At 39.3% G+C, this 27,901-nt stretch overlaps 1 protein-coding gene across 6 annotated transcripts in view; it reads right to left on the bottom strand.

Annotated features, from left to right (window-relative positions):
* MICU1 (mitochondrial calcium uptake 1) overlaps positions 1 to 27,901 on the bottom strand; it is a 232,325-nt gene that overhangs the window by 35,229 nt on the left and 169,195 nt on the right. For all 6 annotated transcript variants that reach the window (XM_030568415.1, XM_030568418.1, XM_030568419.1 and 3 more), the window contains one exon: positions 5,458 to 5,595. In XM_030568415.1, the coding sequence (XP_030424275.1) occupies positions 5,458 to 5,595 (138 nt within the window). The remainder of the gene's footprint in view (positions 1 to 5,457; positions 5,596 to 27,901) is intronic.

Below are 27,901 nucleotides of genomic sequence, written 5' to 3'. Positions count from 1 at the left end.
GGACAAATTTAGAGGTCTCAGTGGGGTAAGTAAAACTCCCCTAACACTTCAAGTCACTTAGGGTATGTCGACACTGCAAAGAAAAACCCACGGTGCCGAGTCTCAGAGCCCAGTTCAATTGGTTTGGGCTTGTGGACTCAGGCTGCAGGGCTAAAAACAGCAGTGCAGACATTCAGTCTTGGGCTGGAGCTTGGGTTTGAAATCTGGCAAGTAGGGAGGGTCTTGGATCCCAGGCTCCGGCCTGAGCAGCTACACCTACACTGCTATTTTTAGTTCCACAGCCCAAGCCCCTGATGACCTGGGCTCTAAGACTCAGCATCGTGCATTTTTCTTTGCAGCATAGACATACATTTAGACTCCCTTACATATAATCAGAGGAGGCGTACATTAGCGAAAATTACATGCTGAGACAGAGACCAAAAGCGAAACTAGTCTCATCATACTTTAACTTCTTCTGGCTCTTCGGTATGTAAACTAAATCAGATGATATTCTCTACATGTTGACAGAGTGGTTGTGTCAGGTCTAAGGCTTGATTCACATTAAGAATTTTGGAAATTCTCCCATAATTGCTCTAGCATTGAGGCAGCTCCACTGAGGCTGGCAACCAGGTAAATACTAGTATAGAGTAGTTACTTGTCTTTTTACCACTGTGTCTAGATTTGTTCAGAGTTGGAGGACACAGTCAGGTGATAAACATAACCAAGCCCTATCTATATTAACCCTCATATTATTTATTGCTACCACCAGTGGAACTGCATCAATGATAGAACAACAGCGTGGAAGTCTCAAAATCTTCAGTTTAAAAGCAGCCTAAGTGAACCTAAATGAGCACAGGTCTGACAGTAAGGGGCTCTATATTTCATTACCTTACCTATCACCTCTGAATTTGGCTCTTAACATGATGAATCACCATGCCAGCCTAAATTCAAGTTTCCTTTCTATTCTACCCAGCAAGAGACAGAATGCTAAAAATGGGGTACCTATAAAATAAATATATTTTCGCTGTTATGATGAAGATAAAAATGTCAAAATGAATACATTTCAGCTGGTGAATCCAAATTAAGCTGTAAAATCTATCTTAACACTGTCTGAAATGTCTTCAGTAACTGCAGCTATTAAAGCCTTTAACAACAATAAGGGCAGATTATTGGACTAATTTAAAACAAGAAATGCATTGTAAGATACTCTGACTGAAAGGGAGTTTAGTGACAAAACTCACTGTAAAGAAGATAGCTCATTTTTAAGGTCTGGGATCCAAGAGAACAACAGTGATTAGTATAAACACACCACCTTTTCAGCACGACTGCTAGCTTCTGACTCAAATATAAGAGAATTGGGAACCAGACACTTCTGCAGATGTTGTAAATTACAAATGAAGAGCAGGAAGCAACACTAGGGTTAAGCTTAAGTTATTTCAAGTCCAAGAAAACTTTTATGCTAACACTGAACTCATTTACAAAAAAAAAAATGTTGCAGGTGCATTCCTATATGAACTTAGCTAGCAAGCTCAAAAGGAATGTAAGTGAAACTCTCCATCACACTTCATTAAAAAAGTGTAAGGATTTAAACCACATAATGTTAAGGCAGCTGCAATAGAGTAATCCAATAAAAACAGATAAATGTCTTTGGGAAATGAAGGTATTACATACAAATCACCAAAGGACACTGTGTTCCAAAACATTCCCACTTCAGACGGAGGGAAGATTTAAAAAAGCAGCCAGTCTTGTATGAGGATGTTCTGAAGTAAGATACTGGACTGGATTGACAAGAAGTGTATGTGGGCTACAACTGCTTGTAATAGATGATCCTTCTAACTTAATTAGTCACTGTATAGCCAGCTGCCTGGAGTCAACAAAGCTGCCAAGAGTTTCATCTGTGCCAGAAGGGAAAGAGAAACTGGCACCCCCACATCCTTTACCTCTTCCCCAAAAAGCTCTTTATTATTTGCCTTTATTTGCTATTGCTGTAATTAAAAACTTTTGGCTTTTCATCTGTCTCCAGACTTGGAAATCATCTATCGCTTTTCTTCTTGTAAGTGTAAAATTCTGAATTCCTCCTCTTCTCCCCACCTCCCAAAGTCCTTGGAGATAAAAAGGGTGGTTATGAATCTGGTTAACAACCATAACCATAAAAACAGCCTGGCAAGAGAGTTACCCCTAGAATCTGGACATCACCTGGACATAACCTGATAGAGAGGGACATGTTTAAGAATTTTTTTCTTTATCCAGTGAAGAAACAATAAGATGCTAACACAAAAAAATCAGGTCCCTCCAGTTCATCTCTTAGCATCCTTGGCTATTGTTAGCTAAATAATCAAAACTAGTTACAGAAAACATTACAGCAAATTGGAAAATATGACATTAGGATTTGGTATTTTCTGCTAGTCACATACCCAAACTTTATGTATCTATAAGTTGTTATTCCTGAACCAAAAACTTTCAGATAAAATTACAAATATACAGACCTTTAAAAACAATGTTACTAGAACATCCAAGTCCAACTGGAACTCTGTCCTCATATCCATACTCACGTTCTATCTCAAGGCTAGAGATCCTCACACACAACTTAAGTTCTCCCTAAATGGATGCCAGTAGTTTGCTCTTTAAGGTTACATCTACATTAGAATATTTGAGCAAGTCTTCCCCCACTGCACTACCGCCAGTGCAGCTCTGCCACTACTACTGTAGACAGGGCTCAGTGTGTCACCCAACTCTACATGGAGAATTTCCAAAGCTTCTAGTGTTTACTTTTAACTATACATTCTATCTGTGCTTTAAAGAGAAATTTATTCTCAAACTTGGCTACAGCTCAATGAAGATGTGTGTCTGGGAATATTCTTAGTTTTCATTCATGTGGAGAAAAAAAGGTGGGTTTGTGCTTATACAATTCTAAAACCAGGGTCCGGATTTAGCTTGCAACTTTACTGAAGCCTGCATTTTATCAATGGTGCTTGAATATGCCAAGCTTTGCATGTTACGCTCATGGAACTCAACTTCTGTGAAAACTCAAATACAGTCCACGGAGAAACAGTGAAGTCTCAAAGGAAGTTTGTACCTAGCATGAGCAGGACCCCACTTGGGATATCAGGGAAGTATGAACTTTGCAAAACCATTGGAGAATGTGGCTGACGTGAACATATTTCAGGCCTCACTGGCCTCTACCAGCGTGGTTCTAAAATGCTTGCATGATGAGGTGTCTGCCCGACACTGGCTAGTAAGGGGTTAATACAACTGGGGAGGCCATGTGAAAAGCAGCCAATAGGAGAGGATCTGTGAGCAGCAGCCAATCAGGACCTGGCAGGTCCATAAAAAAGAGCCTTTGGGCAGAGTAGGGTCAGTACCTGCCTAGAGTTCGAGGAGAGAGGACTGTCTGGAGTAGGTTGCAATGCTGCAGCACTTGGACAGAGTGGTGCAGGCAGAAGCCTGGTGAGAAGAGAAGGAGGTCCGGACGGGCTGTTGAGACCGATGAGGGTGTTGTGCCCATGGGGAAGTGGCCCAGGGAAATGCAGTGATAGTAGTGGGCAGGCCCGGGAAACACCCTCCCCCTACTGGGGAAGCGGCAGGACAATTGACTGCGGTCGCCACTGGGGAGGTGGCTGGACTAGGAGCTAAACTCCCTCGGAAGAGGGGGAAACACAGATAGTGATATGGCCAGAGGGCTGAGCCATGAAGAGGACGTTACAGTTTCAGACACTGCGAGAGAGTTTACAATTGGACTGCGGACAAGGAGTGATGGTATACAGACTGTGAATTGCAGCATCAGCTGTGAGCTAATCCCCAGAATGACCAGGAGGAGGTGCTAGTCTGGCAGTGAGTGGCATGGTCTGTGACAACTTGAATTATGATTTATTGACTCATTAAGGAGATTTCCATGTTTATTTTTTAACCTTTAATTAATATACAATTTAAAGGAAAGCAAACTGACAAATTAACCCTGATACGCATACAGTAATAATCAGGTTGCTTCTTTCATAATATCCAAAACATGACAGATGTAGAAGTTAGCACTAATAATATAAAACATAATGGCGTAATTGTCATTGTCATTGACATAATTGTCAGCTGCACCAGAACAGGGGCCAAACTGGCCCCTGAAGCAAGTTAGAGGAACCCAGTGGTTGCTTTAGTTTTCACTGGCCTTGAATGTCACCTAAGAGCCATTACACCAGAAAGAACTACTTGAATAAACTGTGCTTTGGCTCCTCAAAATACCCTAGTTCTTCCAACACATTTTTTATGCTGGGTGCAGGAGGCACTGATGCAGGGGTGGCTATGCTGGATTTATGCCAACTGAGGATTCCTTCATACCAGTGGAATCCATTTAGAGCAGCTTTAAGGAGCAATGTAAAGGGATCTTAAGGTTGGTCAGAATCTGGTCCAGGATTTCTTAATATTTTGCATCACAAAATGGATTAACGAAATTAAGAAATAAATGACAGTTCTGCTGCTAAGAGGAAGTAGTTCTACAACAGTCAGGCCTACTAACCACAGAAGCAGAAGTCTTTCATTAGTTCCTGTTTTGGTTGATTGCTATGTTCACAAACTAATTAATAAAAAAGGAGCACTATCAATCTCTATAGAAGCAGACATGAAATTCTAACACTACTGTAATTTAGCACCCCATAATTTCATCATCATATTAAAGATGTCCTTTCAGTTTAGGTGTTTTATTCCAAGGTCTCCTTCCCTTAATTAACTACTGCAGGGACTGCAACCTTTCCCCCTACAAATTTTGAGTTTAAATCCATTCCCATAACACATTTTTCTCATAATATCATAATAAAATGATAAACTACCCAATCATACTGCACAATTAATCCAAGGTCAAGCCAACTGTTGGATACAAGTCTTCAGTGTTTGTTCAGGTTAAACTTGGGGCTTAACCAGAAAGTGTTTTTTTTTTTAATTTTAAATATTAATTAATACATTAATTTTTTAATGTTAAGTATTTCTACACCCACTATTGCAATGCACTCATTTTAAAATGTGTAAAACAATCTTTCATTATACACACAGCCAGATCTTGATCACTCGACTTATGCATTCTTTGACTCCTTATTGCTGGTAATTTTTTGACCATCTGAAGTCAGTGTGGCTCTTAGGGCCTCAAAAGGTTTTAGAGGGTCAGGTGCTTTTCTTCAAGAGTTGGAGCATATTTATTTTATGGTAAGCCCAGTCTGTGCCAGCCCACCGCTTAGATCTATAATTTCAGAGCAAAATATGAAATGGCCATTTTTTTTTACTCCAGCCTGTGACGTATTCAGCTATCAAGCATTATTTAACTTCTGAGATATATTTTGGACAAGTAAAAGTCAATGGCAATATTTATCAGCACTGAAATGATTCATTCTACAAGTTGATTCACATTTTAGACTTCATTTCACAGTGCAAAGCACTATGGATGCACTCATCAGAAAGGCTTAAAATTTCTCTTTTGTCTGCCTGAAAGCCACTAACCTCTCCTTCTTGAAAATGTTTCCTGAGTTGCTTCAGCATGAGAGTGAGCTTCTTTGACTGCACTCCACTATAGGCCAGCAGCATGCTACCAAACTGGCGCTCAGTGATCCGCCCATTCACAGGATCATGCCTTTCAAACTGGAAGAGAAAGAAGATTAAAACAAAACACTAATATTAAAGCAATTCTGCTTTAATAGGAAGCTGATAATTTATTCAGGAGGTGCACAACATTTACTGTAATGCTGAGCTAAGTGTGGTTGACAGTATTTCCAGAAGCAGCTCTAACTGTGCTCAACATCTCCTCTTCACCGACGTCAGTGATTATTTATTTATCTATTTTACACACACGTCCCAGTATCTGGACAACCATTTAGGAATGTCCTTTATCATGATCAACTTGTTCCATTATACAGGGGGACAGCATTTGTGGGATTAGTTCCCAACAAGCATTGATTACAACCCAGAATAGACATTTCTAAATGAAAGTAAACTAGATTTTCACTTAAAGGCGGTTCAGAAATGGTATAAAACTTGCAATCAGAGGTTTCTAATGGGGAAACTGTCAGAAGACAGTTTGCCAGTACTAGAAAATACATGCCACACACTGCGGGCAACAGAAGTGCGACTGTGTGTTATGCAGAGAACAAACCGCTGTCAGTAACCCCTCCTCAGGGCTCAGTCCTGCACAGATCCTTCAATAAAACACAGTAAGCATGACTTAAAAACAACAGTGGGGAGAAACACGGCTGACAAGCGGCTTGGTCAGTAAATTAGGAAGGGAAAATCCTCAAGCTCTCTGTAGGGATTGTCAGTGAGAGAAGACTCCTTTCCTTGCTCCTGATTTCCCCTGACAATTGCCAAGTCTTGGTAAACTCTTCATTCGACAGCTACCAATCTCTAGCGTCTGAGAGGCTTACAAAGATTGTTGGGGGACACTTCCACCCCAACCTCCCTTCACAAGCCTTTCAGAGAGGGAAAAACGTTGTTTTTCCACTGAATAGCCTCTTTAGTGATCAGGTTAGATGCTAACATCAATCTCTGCTAGTAAAAAGGCTAGCGACTTACCACAGCAAAAATAAATAAATACAAAAACAAATCACAAATAGTCAAGGATCTAACATGACATTTGCAAATCATCAGTCTGTTTACTCTGCTTATAGGTTGTACCTCTTCACCCTCACCCATTGTTAGTGTTGTCCATTTAGATTCTAAGCTCTTTGGCCAAGGACTATTACTTCATTTGTGGATAGTGCCTAACACGGGGGACTCCAATCTCAGTTGCTCCCTAGGCACTACCATTAAAAAAAAAAGAAAAAAAAAAGTGAAAGCTCATAAAAAACATTTTAACATCTTATATCAAGTTTGCCAGAGCTGATATAAGAAATCCAACAAATACCATCCCTTAACTACCTAGCCCCATTAAACAACCACCCCCATCAATCTCCTGTCTCCGTACAAGCTGACATAAATAGATAATCTTGCAACATGACCTGAAGGTCAACAAGCTCAAACTATTTTGGACAAAAGGATGTGTATGAGTGTTCTTTACTAACAAGTAGGCAGCTTGTAAACAAGCCATTACAATTTGCATGGTAATGAAAAGAGCTGAGTAAATAATTCTTAGTAATAATTTACTTGATCAATTTCACTGCTTTTCTTCTCCCTGTTTACGAACTGTATGGAGAGATTAAAATTTTATTTGAAATTCGCAAAGTAGTTATTGGTCTGCAGCTTGACAGTGAGACATTGGTTGCGAGTACTCAACATTCAAAATTTGAACTGTTTGAATTGAACACATAGACCATGCACTAGGATTCACTTTTCTGATTGGGTATGAGAACTTTTGGGTTTCTGATCTGAATGACTTATGGATTATGAATTCCATAGTTTGTTCCCTGTACTGTTTAGTCAAAATTAACTATCATAGCAAAATTTCTGACCTTTGAAGAATCAATTTTTGGAAGAAAATTAAACAACTATGTCTAATCCCAAGATGCAAAAAAATACATATATTTTAAAAAAATACTAATTTGATCGTCAGTCTTTCTCTGAGCTTAAATGGTGTGTGCAATATCTGGGAAGTCATGTAACCTCTTAACTGTAGTTTGCTAAAGAATTCCACTTATTCTGTACCCAAAACACTGAACTCTTTCCTTCTCATTTGCTATAGGAAAAACCCTATCAAAGTCAGAGGAAAAATACAGTCTTCATTAACATCAGAAGTAAGGAACTTAACTCGTTTCTTTGCTGTTTCTGAGAAATATGGAAAAATGTTACAATACTTTAAGGCATAAATTTCACATCCAATGTAGTTTTAAAACCAGCAGCAAGGCTTTCTTGTGGAGACTCTCCGTTTGCCTCTCAATTAACCCCCAAACATGCAAATTGGTATTTTTACTCATGTTCTTCAAAGACCTCAATTTTGCAGGAGCGTGAGACATTATCTTTAATTAGCACACCTGAAAGCGCTTTAAAATTTTCAAGCTCAGTTTATAATTAGTGACCTTTCTCAGACAAGTTTAAAATAAGTGTAATGTGCATTATTCATTTCCCCTACCCCACTTTAACAACGTGATGATGAATTTATTCATTTTCTATCTCCATGCCCTTAACAGGATTAAGAACTGTACCCATACAAGTTTCGTCAGAACCAGCTATATCTGGGATGTACTTTTTTGCAGTTGACCAGGAATGAGAGACTGTACTAGAACATTAGTTGTGATAGTACTTCATCTCCGAAGGGAAACAAACTTACTGCACCCACGCCAACCTCTCTTCTGCATTCCTCCCCTCTCAAGCTATCTCACCTCAAGCTTTTTGGTGCCATTTATTGGTTAGGTTAACCAAAGACCAAGAGTCAGCCTTTCACCAGGAACCATGGGTCCCCAGTAAGAAGAAGTGTATCAGCCAGCAAGGCCATCTTGCTCTATCCCCATTTTAGGATATGATCTTCAAGTATTTCATATGCTCAAGGATAATTACCATATCATGATCACAGATGTGATCACAGCTCCTCCTCTCCTCCCCCATGCTAGGATCTCCATCTCTCCTTAATGAGATGTCCCTTAGTAGCAGAGAGACTACTCAATACTCTCATACACTGGATAGATTAAAGACAACACTATAATTTTCACTCAATTTCAATGGATTTATTGGTTCTAAGACAGTCCTGTTGAGAGTGAATGACAGTAAGGGTCCATGCAAGAAGAGGGATTACTTTAAAAATATATGTCAAGCTACACTATTTGAGATGCAAATATAGATGCAAATAGTGTCACTTTAAAATGTGTTAGCTGGTTGTGGTCAATTTAGCCTAGATACAGCCCTACAGATTCTTTGGCACTGCAGAGAGCAAAGATTTCTGAGACAGAAAAATCACAGGAACTTTTACAACTTAATCAACTATCAATGAAATGAAAAAACAGGATGGAAAAGCACTTATGGAATCAAAGTCTAACCTTCATTGCTGGCACCTAATAAAATTAGCACAGTCTTTAAAGTACAAGAATCTCATCAGTTTGTAACTGGTGGATCCCAAAGGTGTATCAGTAAAATTTGATTGCTGGTGCCCATAATCCTGCAAAAATTTGTCAAAAATGAAATAAGTGCAGCATTATGAGTTGAATGACTCAGACAAGAGGCAGAGGAGCATTTAGTACAAAAACAATTCCCCCATCCTACTGTGATGCCGCAGCCTGTACCAAACTGTGAGGTTACAACTACAATGGCAGTGTACTGGAGAATGAATCAAAGGTGAGGTGAAAAAAATGAGTTTTTTACATTTTATTTACAGCAGGGTTTTGGATTTTTTAAAAAAACTATCATCCTTTTTGGTTTTTTGATACAAAGACTACTTCATAAATACTTCTTACCTTTAAGAAGTAAAATAATATATTCAAGGGGGAGTGTTTGGAACACAGCTCATCATTATCCATCATTATGGACCCAAATTTGGTTCCCATTTTAAAATTTCTATAAATCGTCAGCAATGATCAGTCATAAAACTTAGATAAAGTTATTCATGTAAAAGGATTAATTCACATTATTTCAGGCTTTTTTATTCTCTTTATGTTCCTTATTTTTGTTTTTCTTCCATATTGTACTTTTAAAATTAATGTCCCTTACCTATTCTCAACAAATTGACTTAATACCCCCACATCCACCAATCAATTACTGTACCTGCAGCAACTCTTACTGCGTAAGTTAACAGAAATATTCACCAATACATCTTCATGCTGCCTTTAAATACTAACTGTGAGTTTCCAAAACTAACAGAATCATTTAAAGCTCGGAATGAGAAAAGTAAGCACTTTCTCTTAGTTTTAATCCACGCAACAATGAAGTGAGTCAAGAAAGTAGCTATTTTTCCAAACTCTCACTCATCAGGTATAAGTTATATTTAAATTACTTATGAAAGGGATATACAATATACAATAAAATAACAGTAAAAAGATACAGGATGAGAAAACTGAAACAAAGGATAAGGAGAGAAAAAGGAAATAAGTATATACAAATGCTTGAGATCTGTTGCTAATCACAACAGATCATACATGGGACTTAAAAGAAAGTGGAGTTGCTACAGGTAGCACCACAATATGATGCAGAGAAAACTTAACAGAAGATCAAAATGTGCTCCATTGTCCTTTATGCTTCAGAGGAGGACCAAAAAATAAAAAAATAAAAAATAAAAAAAAATCAACCCCCTGGAATACACCTGGCCAACTGTGCATTGGGGGAAAAAAATCCTTCTTGACCACTACAGGTGACCAATGAATGCCATGAAGCATGAGGATTTGACTTTAGTCATTATCTTAATGCAGAGCTGCAATTATTGTGAACAGGTTGAGGGCAATGCTGAGCTACCTCTTTTCTCCATGGTCCGTGAAAGAAGGGAACAAACAGGTGTATTCACTGATTCAGACACTCCAAAGCCAGAAGGAACCACCACACACAGCTAGCCTGACCCCTCACATGTACAAGGCCATAGAATTTGTCCTAGAAGCTTCATTAAAGCATATAGAATCATACAAACATAGGGCTTCAAGGGACCTTGAGGTCCAACCTGTTTCTAAAAACCTCCTATGATTCCACAATCTCCCTTGGAAGCCTATTCCAAAGCTTAACTACACTTATAGTTAGAAAGATTTTCCTAATATTTAACGTAAATCTCCCTTGCTGCAGACTAATCCTATTACTTCCTGTCCTTCCTGTCATCAGTGGACAAGGAGACTAATTGATCACAATCCTCTTTGTAACAAACCTCTTAACATATTAGAAGACTTATCAGGTTTCCCTTCACGTCTTTTCTCAAGACTAAACAAGCCCAGTTTTTAATCTTTCTTCATAAGTCAGGTTTTCTAAATCTTTTAACATTTTTGTTGCTCTCTAGACACTCTCCAGTTTGTCCATATCTTTCCTAACATTTGGCGCCCATAATTGGACACAGTACTGCATCTGATGCCTCACCTGTGCCAAGTAGAGCAGGACAATTACCACCCATGCCTTACATTCAACACTCCTGTTAATACACTTGAGAACAACATTAGACTTTTTTGCAGCTGCATCACACTATTGACCCATATTCAATTTCTCATCCTCTATAATCAGCAGATCGTTTTCAGCAGTACCACCACCTAACCAGTTATTTCTCATTTTGTAGTTTTGCATTTGATTTTTGCTTCCTAAGTGAAGTACTTTGCACTTTACTGAATTTCATCTACTTGATTTCACACCAATTCACCAGTATGTAAAGGTTGTTTTGAATTCTAACCCTGATCTCTAATGTGCTTGTAACTTCTCCCAGCTTGGTGTCTGTGACAGTCTATAACCTCATGTTCATCTTTTTTACAAGCTTATGATACCTCACAAGGCATACTTTGTATGAAATGTATCACTGAAAACTCATAATTTGCTGATCATTATTGTCCTGGTAAAATCTGTGGCAACCTTGTATGGAAAGTTATAAAATTCTACTGTATAAGATTCATTTCTAGTCTGGGGAAACAGCTTGAACTAGGTCTACAGAGACAAAACACTAGCCAAAACCTCAGCCAGGTGTTAACATAATCAAATGGATTGTCACCCAGTGAAGCAGCCATTCTTTGGCAGGAAGAAGGCTGTGACCGAGAAATTTACATCTTGGCAATGGAACAGCTGGAGGTTCCTGTGCAAACAGATTTTCTGTCACCCGAACCTCAGCTGGAGATGATTCTCAAAGCAGAGATCTGCTATCAGAAAGGGAAGCAAAATCCTCATGTTATCGTTTCTCCCTTTTTTTCTGCCCACAACATCCACAATGCCTGAGGGACAAGGAAAAGATCACTGGACTGGGGGATGGGTCCTGATTGAAAGGCATCGAACCACTAAGACTGCAAGAGCATGTGGTGAGAGATACATTTTGCTTTCAATTCACTTAGCTTGTTAAGATAGGTATTAATTTATGTTTTATCTTTTATTTCTTTGCAACCAGTTCTGACTTTTATGCATCATTACTTGTAATCACTTATAATCTTTCTTAAGTTAGTAAACTTGTTTTATCTAAACTAGTGTGTTTGTACTAAAAAGTGTTTGGGAACTTCACTTGGGATAACAAGATTTGTGCATGTCATTTCTATGACAGACTTTGAGCTTGTTTTGTCCAGAAGGAAAGAGCTGGGCAGTACAAGACGCTCAATTCTGGGGATAAGCCTGGGACTGGGAATTTGCTGATGTTGCTCTGTAATATAATTAATGGGTGGCTGGCTGGCTATAGTACTCATTAGTATAACGTGAGGTGATTTACGTGCTGGAGGCTGTGTGTGTGAGGTGGCCAGGAGTGAGATTACTCTCACAGTGAAACTGTTTAAAAGGCACCTCACATTGGAGACTTGAGGGGATGCAGCTGTTCAACAAGCCAGATTGTACCCTGGGGAAAGTCCATGTCATCTGCAAATTTTGTAAGCGAACTCTCCACTGCATACTCCAAGTCACTGATGAAAACATTGGATAGTACTAGACCCAGGATTGACACCTGTGGGACCTCACTAGATACAGCTTCCCATTTTGACAAGTGAACCATTCATAACTATGCTTTGAGTACAGCGTTTCAACCAGTTGTGCATCCACCTTACAGTAATTTCATTTCTAGACCACCTTTCCCTACTTTGCTTATGAGAATGTCATGTGGGACACACCTTTTAGCTAGATTTCTAATCTTGCCTTAAAGACTCCAACCAATGGGGAGTCCACTGCCTGCTCAGGTAAGTTTCCCCAATGTTTGTATTATCCTCACTGCTACAAAACTGCCTCTTATTTCAAAGGTTGAATTTGTCTACTTTCAACTTCCAGCAACTGGATCTTGTTATGCTTCTCAGCTAGACTGAAGAATCTCCCACTACCAGTGTAAATATCTATAGACAGTAAACAAGTCACCTCTCAACTCTTTGATAAGATGGTTAAGTTGAGTGACTTAAGGCTCATATTGGAAGGCTTGTTTTACAGCCCCTGAATCATTGTGGCCTTCCTTTGACATCTTTCTAGTATTTCCACATCTTTCTTGAAACGTGGACACTAGAAATGGACACAGTACTCTACTAACAGTCTTACCAATGCTATGTATGGCAGCAAGATCACTTTCCTACTTCTGCATGACATTCCTCTTTTTAAAGATCCAAGGACTTCACTAGCCCTTTTTGCCGTAACATTGCACTGAGAACTCATGGTGAGAATTACCTACAATGACCCTTAAGTCTTTCTCCGAGTCCCTGCTTTTCCAAGACAGTCCTCCCATCCTATAGGTATATCTTGCGTTCTTGGTTCCTAGGTGCATTACCTTGCATCTGACTGTATTAAAACACAATTTGTTGGATTGTGATCATTTAGCCGGCAATTCAGATAGTTAACAGCAACCTTTTCTCCTCGTTATTTACTATCCCACTATTCTTTGTATCATCAGCAAACTTTACAAGCAGAAAGTTTATATTACCATCTAGATTGCTGATAAAATATTAAATAGCACTGGACCAAGAACTAATCCCTGGAAGACCTTGCTAGAAACAGCCCTGCTTATTGATGGCTTCCCCATGACAACTACATTTTGAGATCTGTCAGTATGCCTGTTCTTAATCCATCTAATGTGTTCCCTGTTAGTTACATATAATGCAAGTTTTTTAATCAAAATATCGTGTGGTACTTTGTCAAATTCCTTGGAGAAATTATAACTGTGTCAAACAGAATTGCCTTTATCAACTAGACCTATAATATTTTCAAAAAAAGAAAATAGGTTTGCTTGACAAAACCTACATGCTATGAAACAGTGATTATGTTTTAGCTTCTAATTCTTTGTTGATAAGAATCCTGAATTAACTGTCCCATTATTTTGCTCAGGATAGATATCAGACTAACCGGTCTATAGTTCCTTGGATCATCCCTTTTACTCTTTTTAAATGTTGGTTCTACATTAGCAGTTTTCCCCGTTCCTTTGGAATCGCTTCAGCCTTCCAAGATTGGTTAAAAATTAGTGGTTAGAAATGTGTCAATTCTAGTATGAAAAATCCCAGAACAACTGCCTGCTGTGTTCATCAAAACAGAAAAGTGTTTTTTTTACCTTCATAATTGAAAAGCTGCATGCATTGTGCACTTAAATTTGAAATCTGTACTTTGTAATTGACATGGGTTAACAAGAAATCCTAGATTACACAGAATACGTCAGAATTCTATTGGTCTGTAAAACAGGAAAGATCTTCACCATGTATGTATACCCTTCTGATTCTTGTGGTTGGCTAGTACCTATACTTCATCATACAGACCCAAGGCTTAAAAGTGAACTGTAAAGGAAAAGTAATTGAGTTTGTGCCTTTTTGGCTTTTGTGGAGTAGGGGTGGCTTGTATGTTGTTAAACCTTCCCTCCATCCTCAAAATTGGGTTTAAAGTCCTGTTCTCCCTGAATTTGCTTGATGTCTCTGGAGAAGAGGAAAGGGGATTGGTTGGGAGCTCTCAATCCTAGCTAAAGGAACGTGCTAAGTCTATTATGGATTTTCTTCCAATATTCCTTTGGTGTTTGAGGTAAATAGGTATTTTAAGAGCCTAGAGAGTTTTAAACAATCTGAATAAAAAGAACTCCCCCTTCTCAATTAAGCAGGTTTCTCTTCCTTCATATCTGTGTTATATATCATGCTAGTTCTCCAATCATTCACAGTCTTTCATGAAAAACAGTGTAGAAAACACCAGAAATTCTAATACAATCAAAAAGTTTTCTTTAAAAGATTTTTTAATACATGATAAAGAAAAAAAGACAAGTTTAATGATTTTTCCCCCCATCAGGAGTCAATCTTTAAGACCTAAAGTGTCCTGGGGGCAGGCAGTGTAAGAAGGGGATAGAATCTGGTTAGTTGTGGGAAAGTGCAGTTGTAGTTTATTTCTTTAGTAAGAAAGAACTGACATAGGCATGAGGAAACTGGGGAGGGAGAGCTCTGGGCACTGGGATTGTTGCTTAGGGCCCTAAACTACAAATCCCATTCCCTTTAACGCAAGGGACAAAAACGTACCCAATGCACCTTGAGCTCAAAAGGACTAGCCTTTAAAAAACTCAATCTTTAGAAAAATGCTGCCAAAGGAACTAAAAAACATGACTGATGGCCTGCTATTCTGGACTGCCATGTTGGTTAGTTTTCCACCTTCTGAAAAATGTCAAATGTTTAGATGCTGTGTGTCTTTGTTCTGAAATCGGTTCCTTCTGACAGTTCATGACTAACAACATATTTCAGGTTATAAATCAAGACTTGGGACCCATTTATTTGTCCTGTCATACACTCAACATTTAAAATGCAAACTATAATTTTATAATGCAAGCTGCAACACATAGCATGAAACACATTAGAGAAGTGCCGCACTAATCATTACCTCCAAAATAGTTTCCAGTATTAACCACTTGGTGAAAGCAGTGGCTAGTGGACATATCCATTAATAAGACTACAAGAAATCGTACATAATGTTCTAAGTGCCTCTCCCCCAAACCAAGGTGTGTGGGGCACTGTAAAAATAAAGCCAAACACTTAAAATATGATAGACACATTATTGTGACAATTAGTAAATGTCAATTCGTTGTGTGATAGGAAATACAAAGGTTCTCTGTCTAAAAAGTTAATCAAAGCCAGGCATAATGTGACATTTTTGAACCCTGGGCATCATCACTTCATTGTTCAAACATCAATATTGATTAACAAGGCCCTTGCTATTATTAAGAAGAATTTAACTATACATGATATAGTATGTAATGAAGATTTTCCCATCACATTAATGCAGACTCCACGAGGTGACTGTTTTTTTTTTTAAATACCACATATAGAAGGGGGAAGCGTTAATGGAGATCTAGATTTTCAGCAGTTGTACTGGAATGGAAAGGACCAGAAATGTGGTGAGGGGAATTCTGCTCCATTCCCTCCATCTCAGAAGCAGATTGTATTTATGCATTTTGAGCCTTCTGGTTTACAGTTTACCTCTTCAGGGGTATGTGACAATGAAAGCCAGCCAGCAAGCCAGACTTTGCAGAAGATTCTAAGACACTATTACTCTTTACTTAGTAGCATGAAACATACACAGATCTGTACTAAATAATAAAGACACCTATGCATTTTCCTGCCTCAGAGCCCTCACGACTCTGGAATTTTTTGTGCTTGGACAAAGCCCTCTGGGGCAGCCAGGGTCCTTCCCTTGCAGCTCATAAATTCTCCTCAGAGTCACGGAACCTCTCCAGTTCAGCTTGCATTCTCTGACACTGGCTGGCCCTGCAGTTAAAGCAGGACACTCCCAGGCCCATTGAAACCATGCCTGTCTCTTCCCCTTTCACAGTCTATATATTTTTATGAAGTCTGATATGAAAGGTAGATTAATCTTCAAAATCTGACCTACCAGTAATTTCCCTGTCTGAGAATTAAAACGCATAGTTTCTCCCACATATCTGACTGGTAGATAAAACTGTCAGCTATGTGGTTATAAATTAGGCAGCCTAAAAAAGAAAACATGAAATTTCATTCCATTTTAAAGTCAACTATTGTATGCAGGATGAGGCAATATAGGGTGAGGAAAACCAGTAGGTACGTGGGTGGAAATTTTCTGTTTTCTCACATACCTTCTCTCAGCTCAATAAACTTTTGTAGCAAGACAGTTGGAGGAACTGACCAGAGAACATTGGGCCCTTCTCTCTTCACTTCCAGGTTTAATTGTTTTTGGCTTGCCCCCAGTTTGTGTGAGAAAAATCAAACATCACTCTGAAATTATACAGACTAAATCAATTCAAAAAATAATAAAATGAAAAATCTCTCAGAGCACTGGAGCTACCTAAATATGAACACCAAAATTATGAATTTCGTTTCTTCTTCTCTTCTGCTGCCACCAGCTGTAACACTTCCTCTTCCCAGGAAATAAGAAAGCTCTAATGGCTATACAACCATCTGTCACGGACAGCAGGGTACATTCCTTTGGGATCTTACTCACTCTTAAATAGTGGGGGCGGTGAAGAGTACAAATTATACCTTAGATTTAAGTCTTCTAGATAGTTTATATACTAAATACACAGGCCCAGACTACTGCATTTTAGGCATTAGAAAAACTGGGGAAATATGTAATAATCCTTTAATTCACATATAACCAAGAGGTGGGGTGGGAGTGTGCTTCTCTACAATTATACCTAAGGAAATATGGACTTGCATTTTTTTAAATAAAGAAAATTAACTGCCATTTAAAGTTCAAAGTAAATGGAGCAAAATATGTTGCTTTGACTGTGATACATGCAAGTGCTGCATACAAGCATTTTAATCTTAGGTAAAATTTGCTAGTTGTCTCTTTTCCCCTCAGGATAGTCCTCCTTCAGGAAGGCTCAAATACTGTGAGTTTCTCAAGGGAAGGTTCTTCATTTCAACCACCTCTCCTCCTTTTTAACCATACCTTAACAATAGTGTAAAAAACCAGCTAACGCAAAACTCACTCTTGAGATCCATTCTCCTCTGAGATTTTAAGTACAAAGAACTATTTAGAGACCAAAAACAGTGCATTTTCATTGGTTCTTCTACATCACTGAAACCCAAACAGACTGAACTTCTTGGAGATAAAGCACACGAAGAGCCAACATTTGCTGGGGAAGGATGCTGGTGAGCTAACAGTCAGGAAGTGGTACAACTATATTCTGTTAAAATTTAATAATATTCTCTTAGTTTCTAAGCTTGGAAAAAATTATTTCCACACTGACTTTTGTCCTTCTCAGACTAACTGAATTTTTGACCTATATATGGAATGGTACTTTTGTATTAAAAAAAATAGAAAAATATTTACATTAGTTTACTTCCTTTTTTTACATACTAGCATTGTAAACGTGGTCAAAAATGTCAGCATACCTCTGGATATAGGATTTAACTTATGCTTTTCTTAAGTAAACAGAAAAGAAGCAGCACAGAACACTGATACGTGTACATAAACAGTGATTACTGTGTTTAATATTTCTCATTTCCAAGTTGGTGGATTTTTGAAATATAGACTTTTAGAATCCAGAACCATTTAAATAATTTGGGTCTAAGATTTATTCTGTGTCCCATTAAGTGACCTGGTAATTCTTCTAACCCATAGGATAATATGAGATGTTAAAAAAAACCAAACACACACCATAAAACCCCAAGAAAAAACCACGGTGTGATGGGTTGGATAACAGAAACCCCCTTGGGAGCTGCCAACCGATGTGCCAAGACTACTTCTACCCCTGCTTTCCCTGCCAGCTCAGGACTCCAGCACCCAGTCTTGCTGAGCCAGACATTCCTGTCTGCTCCAACACAGACCCAGGGTCTGAATTACTTGCCCCAAAGCAGCAGGTTTTCCTGAAAGCAGCTAACAGAAGTGTGCTTGTCTTTAACACTCAGATGCCCACTCTCAGTGGGGTCTAAACCCACATAAATCCGTTTTACCCTGTATAAAGCTTATGCAGGGTAAACTCATAAATTGTTTGCCCTCTATAACATTGAAAAGAGAGAGAGATGCATAGTTGTTTGCTCTCCCAGGTATTAATACATACTCTGAGTAAATTAATAAGTATACCGTGATTTTATTAAATACAGAAAGTAGAAGTTAAGTGGTTACAAGCAGTAACAGACAGAACAAAGTAAGTCACCAAGCAAAATAAAATAAAATGCGCAAATCTATGTCTAATCCAACTGAATACAGAATCTCACCCTCAGAAATGCTTCAGTAAGTTTTTTCCTCAGACTGGACCCCTTCCAGGCCTGGGCACAATCCTTTCCCCTGGTACAGCTCTTGTTCCAGCCCAGGTGGTATCTAGGGGATTCTTCATCATGGCTCCTCTCCCTTCTTTATTCTCTTCCACCTCTTTGTATATCTTTTGCATAAGGCAGGAATTTTTTGTCCCTCTCTGGGTTCCCACCCCCTCCTTCTCAATGGAAAGACACCAGGTTAAAGATGGATTCCAGTTCAGGTGACTTGATCACATGTCACTGCAAGACTTCATTGTCCACTTACCAGCACACATGTATACAGGAAGACTTACAGGTAAAACAAAGCCATCTGCAGACAATTGTCCTAGTTAATGGGAGCCATCAAGATTCCAAACCATCATTAATGGCCCACATTTTGCATAATTACAATAGGCCCTCAGAGTTACATTTCATATTTCTAGTTTCAGATACAAGAGTGGTACTTTTATACAAATAGGATGATCACACTCAGTAGATTATAAGCTTTGTAATAATACCTTACAAGAGACCTTTTGCATGAAGCATGTCTCAGTTATATTATATTCACTCATTAGCATATTTTTATAAAACCATATAGACCGCAGTGTCACAAGCAGTTCCTCTCAGGGTATGGCTACACTTGAAGGCAGCGCTTTGAAGTGTGAGTGTAGTCAGAGCGCCAGCGCTGGGAGAGAGCTCTCCCAGCGCTGCATGTAAACCACATCCCTTATGGGTGTAGCTTGCAGCGCTGATTACACTGAGGCTTTACAGTGCTGTATCTTGCAGTGCTCAGGGGGGTGTTTTTTCACATCCCTGAGCGCGAAAGTTGCAGCGCTGTAAAGTGCCAGTGTAGCCATGGCCTGAAAGAGATACTGTTGAAAGACACACAGACATCTGAGTGGCTCACAGATTGTACTCCATTAACACCAACTAGATAGGGCCATTCAGAGGGTAAATATTTAAACCAAAACAAAATGATCTTCACCAAAAGAATGAAGCACCTAAAAACCTGCATAAAGGAAGCAGCAAGCACACATACTGTTATAATGTAACATAGCATGATGCAAACAGTCATCTTGGATTTTCACACACACACACACACACACACACACACACACACACACACACACACACACACACACACACACACACACACACACACACACACACACACACACACACACACACAATGACTCTTCCAAGGTGTTTGCTGATTACCTGCCAACTTCAATTCCATAAAAATAGCTAAATATAAAATATGTTTTGCAGCAGGGGAACCCAAGCAGTTATTGCCTTCAGCCAGCATGTTGAATCCCATATTGGCTGAAGCAGTGACTCAGGATAATACATGTTTATAGAAGACAGATTTACACACACCCCTTTATTCTGAGTTATTCCGGGGGGGGGGGGGGGGAAGAGAATAGCTCAGTGGTTTGAGCATTGGCCTGCTAAACCCAGAGTTGAGTTCAATCCTTGAGGGTGTTGGGGGGTGCAGGGCTCCAAGTAACTGGCAATATGGCGTGGGGTCAGAAGTTTACATTCTCAGGCCTACGACTGCCTTTCGAGCTAAACAATATGTTCCTTTAAAGTTAGCATGAGTACATGTAATCATTTATCATTTTCTTGTGTTCTTTTGTTTATGGTACAAGATGTAATCGATCAAAGGGGGGAGGGTTAGTAGTATGGGTTAAGGATATAGTTAATTAAAAGATCCGGTAGTTAATGAATTGTAAATGATGAATTGTAGCACCTGTGAACATCTTTGTAAACAAGTAAGGTATATAAGACATGGCAATGAATAGTGATGTGTGCATGATCTGAAATTTTATATCTCCTTGCACCTTATTTGACTCTGTCATAAACAGATAGCTAAGGGTTAATGTCTCTTTCACCTGAAACACCTGACCAGAGAACCAATCAGGAAACCGGATTTTTTCAACCTTGGGTGGAGGGAAGTGTGTCTCTGAGTCTTTTGTCTGTCTGCCTGTTTCCTCTGAGCTTTGGAGAAGTAGTTCTATTTTCTAGTCTTCTGTTTCTAAGTGTAAGGACAAAGAGATCAGATAGTAAGTTCTATGGTTTCTTTTCTTTGGTATTTGCATGAATATAAGTGCTGGAAATGTTTTGATTTGTATTCTTTTTGAATAAGGCTGTTTATTCAATATTCTTTTAAGCAATTGACCCTGTGTTGTATCATCTTAATACAGAGAGAACATTTGTATTTTTTCTTTTCTGTTTATTTTCAAGTTCTAGAAGGAAATTTGTCATAAACAGATAGCTAAGGGTTAATGTCTCTTTCACCTGAAACACCTGACCAGAGAACCAATCAGGAAACCGGATTTTTTCAACCTTGGGTGGAGGGAAGTGTGTCTCTGAGTCTTTTGTCTGTCTGCCTGTTTCCTCTGAGCTTTGGAGAAGTAGTTCTATTTTCTTCTCCAAAGCTCAGAGGAAACAGGCAGACAGACAAAAGACTCAGAGACACACTTCCCTCCACCCAAGGTTGAAAAAATCCGGTTTCCTGATTGGTTCTCTGGTCAGGTGTTTCAGGTGAAAGAGACATTAACCCTTAGCTATCTGTTTATTTTCAAGTTCTAGAAGGAAATTGCCGCCAGTGAGCTTCCCCACTGTCTGCAATTTGGGGGGCGTGTCATAAACAGATAGCTAAGGGTTAATGTCTCTTTCACCTGAAACACCTGACCAGAGAACCAATCAGGAAACCGGATTTTTTCAACCTTGGGTGGAGGGAAGTGTGTCTCTGAGTCTTTTGTCTGTCTGCCTGTTTCCTCTGAGTTTTGGAGAAGTAGTTCTATTTTCTAGTCTTCTGTTTCTAAGTGTAAGGACAAAGAGATCAGATAGTAAGTTCTATGGTTTCTTTTCTTTGGTATTTGCATGAATATAAGTGCTGGAAATGTTTTGATTTGTATTCTTTTTGAATAAGGCTGTTTATTCAATATTCTTTTAAGCAATTGACCCTGTGTTGTATCATCTTAATACAGAGAGAACATTTGTATTTTTTCTTTCTTTTTTATATAAAGTTTTCTTTTAAGACCTGTTGGAGTTTTTCTTTACTTCAGGGAAATTAAGTCTGTACTCACCAGGGAGTTGGTGGGAGGAAGAAATCAAGGGGAGAGCTGTGTGTTGGATTGCTAGCCTGATTTTGCATTTCCTCTGGGTGAAGAGGAAAGTGCTTTTGTTCCAGGATTGGGAACGGAGAGGGGGACTCACTCTGCGTAGTTTCACAGAGCTTGTGTCTGTGTATCTCTCCAGGAGCACCTGGAGGGGGGAAGGGAATCAGGATTATTTCCCTTTGTTGTGAGACTCAAGGGATTTGGGTCTTGTGGTCCCCAGGGAAGGTTTTTCAGGGGGACCAGAGTGCCCCAAAACACTCTAATTTTTTGGGTGGTGGCAGCAGTACCAGGTCCAAGCTGGTAACTAAGCTTGGAGGTTTTCATGCTAACCCCCAGATTTTGGACGCTAAGGTCTTCTGTTTCTAAGTGTAAGGACAAAGAGATCAGATAGTAAGTTCTATGGTTTCTTTTCTTTGGTATTTGCATGAATATAAGTGCTGGAAATGTTTTGATTTGTATTCTTTTTGAATAAGGCTGTTTATTCAATATTCTTTTAAGCAATTGACCCTGTGTTGTATCATCTTAATACAGAGCTCTGTATTAAGATGATACAACACAGGGTCAATTGCTTAAAAGAATATTGAATAAACAGCCTTATTCAAAAAGAATACAAATCAAAACATTTCCAGCACTTATATTCATGCAAATACCAAAGAAAAGAAACCATAGAACTTACTATCTGATCTCTTTGTCCTTACACTTAGAAACAGAAGACTAGAAAATAGAACTACTTCTCCAAAGCTCAGAGGAAACAGGCAGACAGACAAAAGACTCAGAGACACACTTCCCTCCACCCAAGGTTGAAAAAATCCGGTTTCCTGATTGGTTCTCTGGTCAGGTGTTTCAGGTGAAAGAGACATTAACCCTTAGCTATCTGTTTATGACAAATTTCCTTCTAGAACTTGAAAATAAACAGAAAAGAAAAAATACAAATGTTCTCTCTGTATTAAGATGATACAACACAGGGTCAATTTGTCATAAACAGATAGCTAAGGGTTAATGTCTCTTTCACCTGAAACACCTGACCAGAGAACCAATCAGGAAACCGGATTTTTTCAACCTTGGGTGGAGGGAAGTGTGTCTCTGAGTCTTTTGTCTGTCTGCCTGTTTCCTCTGAGCTTTGGAGAAGTAGTTCTATTTTCTAGTCTTCTGTTTCTAAGTGTAAGGACAAAGAGATCAGATAGTAAGTTCTATGGTTTCTTTTCTTTGGTATTTGCATGAATATAAGTGCTGGAAATGTTTTGATTTGTATTCTTTTTGAATAAGGCTGTTTATTCAATATTCTTTTAAGCAATTGACCCTGTGTTGTATCATCTTAATACAGAGAGAACATTTGTATTTTTTCTTTCTGTTTATTTTCAAGTTCTAGAAGGAAATTGCCGCCAGTGAGCTTCCCCACTGTCTGCAATTTGGGGGGCGTGTCATAAATGTCATAAACAGATAGCTAAGGGTTAATGTCTCTTTCACCTGAAACACCTGACCAGAGAACCAATCAGGAAACCGGATTTTTTCAACCTTGGGTGGAGGGAAGTGTGTCTCTGAGTCTTTTGTCTGTCTGCCTGTTTCTGTCATAAACAGATAGCTAAGGGTTAATGTCTCTTTCACCTGAAACACCTGACCAGAGAACCAATCAGGAAACCGGATTTTTTTCAACCTTGGGTGGAGGGAAGTGTGTCTCTGAGTCTTTTGTCTGTCTGCCTGTTTCCTCTGAGCTTTGGAGAAGTAGTTCTATTTTCTAGTCTTCTGTTTCTAAGTGTAAGGACAAAGAGATCAGATAGTAAGTTCTATGGTTTCTTTTCTTTGGTATTTGCATGAATATAAGTGCTGGAAATGTTTTGATTTGTATTCTTTTTGAATAAGGCTGTTTATTCAATATTCTTTTAAGCAATTGACCCTGTGTTGTATCATCTTAATACAGAGAGAACATTTGTATTTTTTTCTTTCTGTTTATTTTCAAGTTCTAGAAGGAAATTGCCGCCAGTGAGCTTCCCCACTGTCTGCAATTTGGGGGGCGTGTCATAAATGTCATAAACAGATAGCTAAGGGTTAATGTCTCTTTCACCTGAAACACCTGACCAGAGAACCAATCAGGAAACCGGATTTTTTCAACCTTGGGTGGAGGGAAGTGTGTCTCTGAGTCTTTTGTCTGTCTGCCTGTTTGACATAACCTTATTCCCAGATTCTGGACCTTAGCGTCCAAAATCTGGGGGTTAGCATGAAAACCTCCAAGCTTAGTTACCAGCTTGGACCTGGTACTGCTGCCACCACCCAAAAAATTAGAGTGTTTTGGGGCACTCTGGTCCCCCTGAAAAACCTTCCCTGGGGACCACAAGACCCAAATCCCTTGAGTCTCACAACAAAGGGAAATAATCCTGATTCCCTTCCCCCCTCCAGGTGCTCCTGGAGAGATACACAGACACAAGCTCTGTGAAACTACGCAGAGTGAGTCCCCCTCTCCGTTCCCAATCCTGGAACAAAAGCACTTTCCTCTTCACCCAGAGGAAATGCAAAATCAGGCTAGCAATCCAACACACAGCTCTCCCCTTGATTTCTTCCTCCCACCAACTCCCTGGTGAGTACAGACTTAATTTCCCTGAAGTAAAGAAAAACTCCAACAGGTCTTAAAGAAAACTTTATATAAAAAAGAAAGAAAAAATACAAATGTTCTCTCTGTATTAAGATGATACAACACAGGGTCAATTGCTTAAAAGAATATTGAATAAACAGCCTTATTCAAAAAGAATACAAATCAAAACATTTCCAGCACTTATATTCATGCAAATACCAAAGAAAAGAAACCATAGAACTTACTATCTGATCTCTTTGTCCTTACACTTAGAAACAGAAGACTAGAAAATAGAACTACTTCTCCAAAGCTCAGAGGAAACAGGCAGACAGACAAAAGACTCAGAGACACACTTCCCTCCACCCAAGGTTGAAAAAATCCGGTTTCCTGATTGGTTCTCTGGTCAGGTGTTTCAGGTGAAAGAGACATTAACCCTTAGCTATCTGTTTATGACAGACTCAAATAAAGATACTTGCTTCTCCACTCCGGTGTGGTCATTGGGGATACGCACACCGGGCAAACGAACCCCAACTGTTGCACCCCCCTGCAACAAGGGGGTCGCGTAGGGATCTGGGGCAAAAATCTGTCTGGGGATTGGTCCTGCTTTGATCTGAGCAGAGGGTTGGACTAGATGACCTCCTGAGGTCCCTTCCAACCCAGATATTCTATGATTCTAAGAACACTACCAGATTCCTCTATCCACCATCAATTGCTGCACTTTGATTACAGACAACCTCCTACAAGACAAACACCAGTTTTCTCCCACCAGAGGCAAATTACATAATCATGTTCAGCTGTTCCAATAAAAAATATCAAAAATGCTTAGTTACTCTTGGTTCTATCCTGCCAATATACATTTTTTGCCTTTTTAAATAAAGCACTTTGAGATCAGAAGCATTATTTAGATTGATGATTTCTATTCAGAAGCATGAATAATTTCCTGTCTCCAGTGATATACAATGAGAAGATCAGAATCTGAGTTGAAGAAACACTTGCCCAACTCACATCAGAACCAGACTGCAAAAAAGCAGTTTGTCCAAACAGAGCTTTAGGTGCTCTGTTTAAAGAGGGATATAGAGGGGACTTCCCAAAGGTTCTAAGCTCAACACAACAGGGTGGGTTTGACAGACAGCTGATTTATTTTCATTGCTGTCAATACAAAAGGGAGGGGAAAATGATAATTCAAGCAACGTTACTATGAGACAGACTTGGAGGGCTATCAAAATGGCAGTTGACTTCAGTGCTACACTGATCAATAACAGCTAAGAAAACAAATGCAATGCAGGGTGAAGAAACAAAATTCCTTAAGACATCCATGGAATTGTCACTAGGCAATGGGCTTCCCAAGCTGTCACTTTTCATACTGTATCAGGTGCATAAATGAATTATTTTTCAGTGTTTTCCAAGGACATAATGATGTCACAACAGGACAATACAGATCACTACACATCTGAATGTAAGTTTAAAAATAATTTTTCATTAAACATTTAGGAGATGCCATTACCAACCATAGCATCTGAGTGCTCCTTAACAAAATGTAAAGGCAGCCAGACTCTCCAGTTTGCTCAGGCCACTGTGTGCTTAATGCACAAAACTGGTTGGAAACAATCAATGAAGTTTCTCTGTCCATGAGAGCTTTGTCAGTACATGCTGCTAGCTCCCCTATCCTCCCTTGCACGCTGGGAATGGGACTTGGCAGGAGGCAACTACGCCCTGTCTTCCAATGATGCAAAGAACGTCTGTCCCTATGTAGCCCTAATTTGCACCAGAGCCAGGCAGCCCTGCATTAGGGAGCTGCAATTAGCTCCCCTAATTCCCCCCCTTTTCACTATGTCAAGAGCAGCTTAGATGGAGTGGAGAATCAAGACCATAGTACTTACGCAAAATAGAGAGTACATTCTCTGCACCCTCCACCTTTATTCTCAATAGAATTGGACTGTACTAACAATGGAAAAAATTCCAGAGGGATACCAGCATCTGGATAAGTATAAGACAACCAGTGGAGAGATCCACTCTGTGCGAGTGCCTTCACTAGGAAAAAAGGCTGTTTTAATATGAGGTGACTATTATGAGGTAAACTCCTATTGAAGACAAGTCAATCTGTACTTTGAACACAAGTAGACAGGTTGAGGTAAAGATTATAGGGAAGCTGAGGGTTTACCTCAGCCTGCTAACATGTCAGAACTACAAACTGCTGTGTCTTTATTAGGCATTTCCCTCCTGTTAGTTACCAGGTATTGGCTCACACAAGGACACACCTTTTTTTCCTAGTGAAAACAAGGCCTGAGCAATTGCCTGAGGAAGCAAATTCCTAACAGGATGAGGAGCTACTGAGAGGGCCCTTTCCCTAGCTCCAGGGAGCTCAGCTCTGGGGACCAATAGCTGAAGCTTCCCCACAAATATCAAATGCTGCAATGAGACAGTCATAACTAGGCTCAGTTTTATTTTAAAACTGGAATCTATTATTCCACTTTCCTGCCAGATCCCTACTGAACAGCAGCAGCGTTCTTCCCTCTTCACCACAAAATTCAAAATGAGGTGCATAGCTGCTATAACAGGCTTTGCACAAAAAATTGTGTGTCCATTTTCTAAGCCATCCAACAACTGTGAGAAAAATAGGCTTTCCAGAATCCCCAGTCTAAATATACATTTTCCTACATAAGTCAAAAAAGCAAGTCTTCCAATATCAGTAGTCGTAGTAACAAAAGTAGGGTAAATACCTGACTATTACTACATTAATGAAGGCTTCTTTATCCCATATTGGTTAGGACAGTATATCTTTTTAATGTAGGGAACATTCTCACATGTATTATTATAATGTAGCCAATGCTGAGAACAAGCAATTTCTCCTCTGACATTAAGATAAAAATAGACTTCTGTCAAACAAACAGCAAGATGCCAAAGGAATCACGCCTTAGAGATTCCGAACATCATTTCCATAAAGATGGCTTACTAACTATAGCTATATCTGGAACAGGGAGTCCCAGTCAGATCCTGTCTCAGGAATGCAAGTTTTGTGAACAGTTACCATACACAGTTGAGCAGAATCAGGGCTCTCTACATTCAAGGATGTCTCAAGGCCAAGCTTGAATCTAAACTGGTTGTTAGATCATATAGTCATTCAAGAGTGGGGAATTCAGTTTAAAGCTGTTACATAAACATCCACACAAATTATATCTAATATAACTTGAAGCTGTTCTATAAAACATCACAATAGCAACAAAGCAATGCTGGTTAGAGGAAGCTGCTAATGGAACTAGGAATTGGTTCTGTCCAGAACCCCTCTTTCCACAAAAAAACCCCAACTTCTGAGTTACTTGGTGAGTTCCTGACTTACCTCCCCTTAGCCTGTACATTCAAAATAAATTCTGTTCCCCAAACAAATGTAACTACTGTGAGCATAAGGGATTCCTTTGCAATAATTCCACTAGCAGTTATGGTAGTGAAAATTAATAGATAAATTATTTAAGTATATTGGAAGCAGGAAGCTTGCCAGAGAACTGATGCCCACTGGACAACAAGGGAGCAATTAATGAGGATAA

The sequence above is a fragment of the Gopherus evgoodei genome, chromosome 7 (assembly GCF_007399415.2).
Source record: "Gopherus evgoodei ecotype Sinaloan lineage chromosome 7, rGopEvg1_v1.p, whole genome shotgun sequence".
Lineage (NCBI taxonomy): Eukaryota > Metazoa > Chordata > Testudines > Testudinidae > Gopherus > Gopherus evgoodei.
Note: the sequence above shows the minus strand (reverse complement) of the source record. Positions and strands in the feature narration are given on the sequence as shown.